The sequence below is a fragment of the Lipotes vexillifer genome, unplaced genomic scaffold (assembly GCF_000442215.2).
Source record: "Lipotes vexillifer unplaced genomic scaffold, Lipotes_vexillifer_v1.1 C27053659, whole genome shotgun sequence".
NCBI lineage: Eukaryota > Metazoa > Chordata > Mammalia > Artiodactyla > Lipotidae > Lipotes > Lipotes vexillifer.
The window spans coordinates 1-1,448 of record NW_006796582.1 but is presented as its reverse complement, the minus strand read 5'-3'; the positions used below and the strand labels follow the sequence as shown (position 1 = coordinate 1,448).

Sequence of the window (1,448 nt, the reverse complement as noted above, 5' to 3'; positions counted from 1 at the left end):
AGTAGGTAGATCAATGAAGGTTTTACATAGTAGTGTCCTTCTAAGCCTGGATATGAAACAGCTTCATTATATAGACATTTCAAAATACCTATGCAGCAAGAGGACAATAGACTTTTCAACTAAGTTATCAGTTGAAAGTCAGAGATCTGAATGCACTGACTAAATTATTGCCTAGTGTTCCAGAAAGATGCCTGCCACCAACGTGCTGGAAGGCACCAAAATTTAGTGTGAATGAAAACAAGGAGCTCAACATATGGGGATGGGGAAAGCAATATTGAAACACAGTTTGCCAGTCTCTACTCCTTTATGGCTAAATATTAATTGAGCAAGGAATTAAGACCAGAAAAGAAGAGAACCTCAAGTACTGCTCTTTTCAGTTTCCATTTTAAAAAGCTCAAGTTTTATAATGTTATTGATGATTTCTGGAAATTGTATTTGATTTATTTTTTAAGAATTCTATATTCACAGGTGCTTGGTGCTGTTCTGCATGGATGCAATGTTCTATTTACAGTCCAAATCATTTAAATACAGCCATTATATAGTTGTTGGGTATTTTAAAATAAATGGTTATCTATTTCTTAACTGCCTCTTGAATTAGAAACTGTAATTACATGAGTCTCAAAGGCTGGCTCTTTGTGTTTTATTAATTATTTTCGTTGGTCTCCATCACAGATGGAAGTTTTCACTGGTAATTCCTCAGAATTAAATCCATTCAAAAGGAATTCAGAGCAGTGAAAAATTTCACGCCATAGAGTAGGAGATGATAACAACAACAATAAAAAGGAGCAGGAGGGATCTAGGGACAGCCAGCAGGACCAGTTCAGTTCTCAACTGGTGTTGGGTTTTGCAAAGGTTGGCTCATTATAACCTGTACAACATAGTCCTTTGGGATCTTCAGCTCTTCCAACTTCATTTTGTCGGTGAGAGGTCTGCCAGAAAAGAACCACCGCTGACTAGCCGGTTCCACTCCTTCTGCTGCATGTAGCCGCCTCTTCATGTGGTACACTGTGTCTGTGCTGCGGACCACAAGTTTGAGGTCCTTGCCGGTGGAAAGGCGCAAACGGAGCTGAGATTCATACCCCGAATTGGGTGGTGGCTCAGGAATATCCAAAGTCTCTATGTCGCTCTTTTCCTCTATCATGTTGATTGGTGGTGCCAAGCAGTAGACTGGAAGCTGATACCTATTCCCCAGTTCATCATAGCACTCTGTAAGTGCACCTTAAGAAAGAGAAGATATGAAAAAGAGTTTAATCTAAATGAATGCATTTTTCTTTACATCTTGCAAAATGCTCAAACATCTCACTGGCTTGCCACTGTAGAGAAAAAAATGTAAAATGAGGCCAATCTCTGTCAGTGATCATCAATAATCATTATCAAGACCCACGACCAGGGCTTCCCTGGTGGTGCAGTGGTTGAGAGTCTGCCTGCCGATGCAGGGGACACAGGTT

At 40.2% G+C, this 1,448-nt stretch overlaps 1 protein-coding gene across 1 annotated transcript; it reads right to left on the bottom strand.

Moving 5' to 3' along the window:
• Positions 1-396: 396 nt before the first annotated feature.
• On the bottom strand, positions 397-1,213 carry LOC103091170 (ubiquitin domain-containing protein 2-like). The gene has a single exon (XM_007468740.1). It carries the CDS (start codon positions 1,139-1,141, stop codon positions 821-823), a length of 321 nt encoding a protein of 106 aa, XP_007468802.1. The 5' UTR covers positions 1,142-1,213; the 3' UTR covers positions 397-820.
• Between the last annotated feature and the right edge of the window lie 235 nt (positions 1,214-1,448).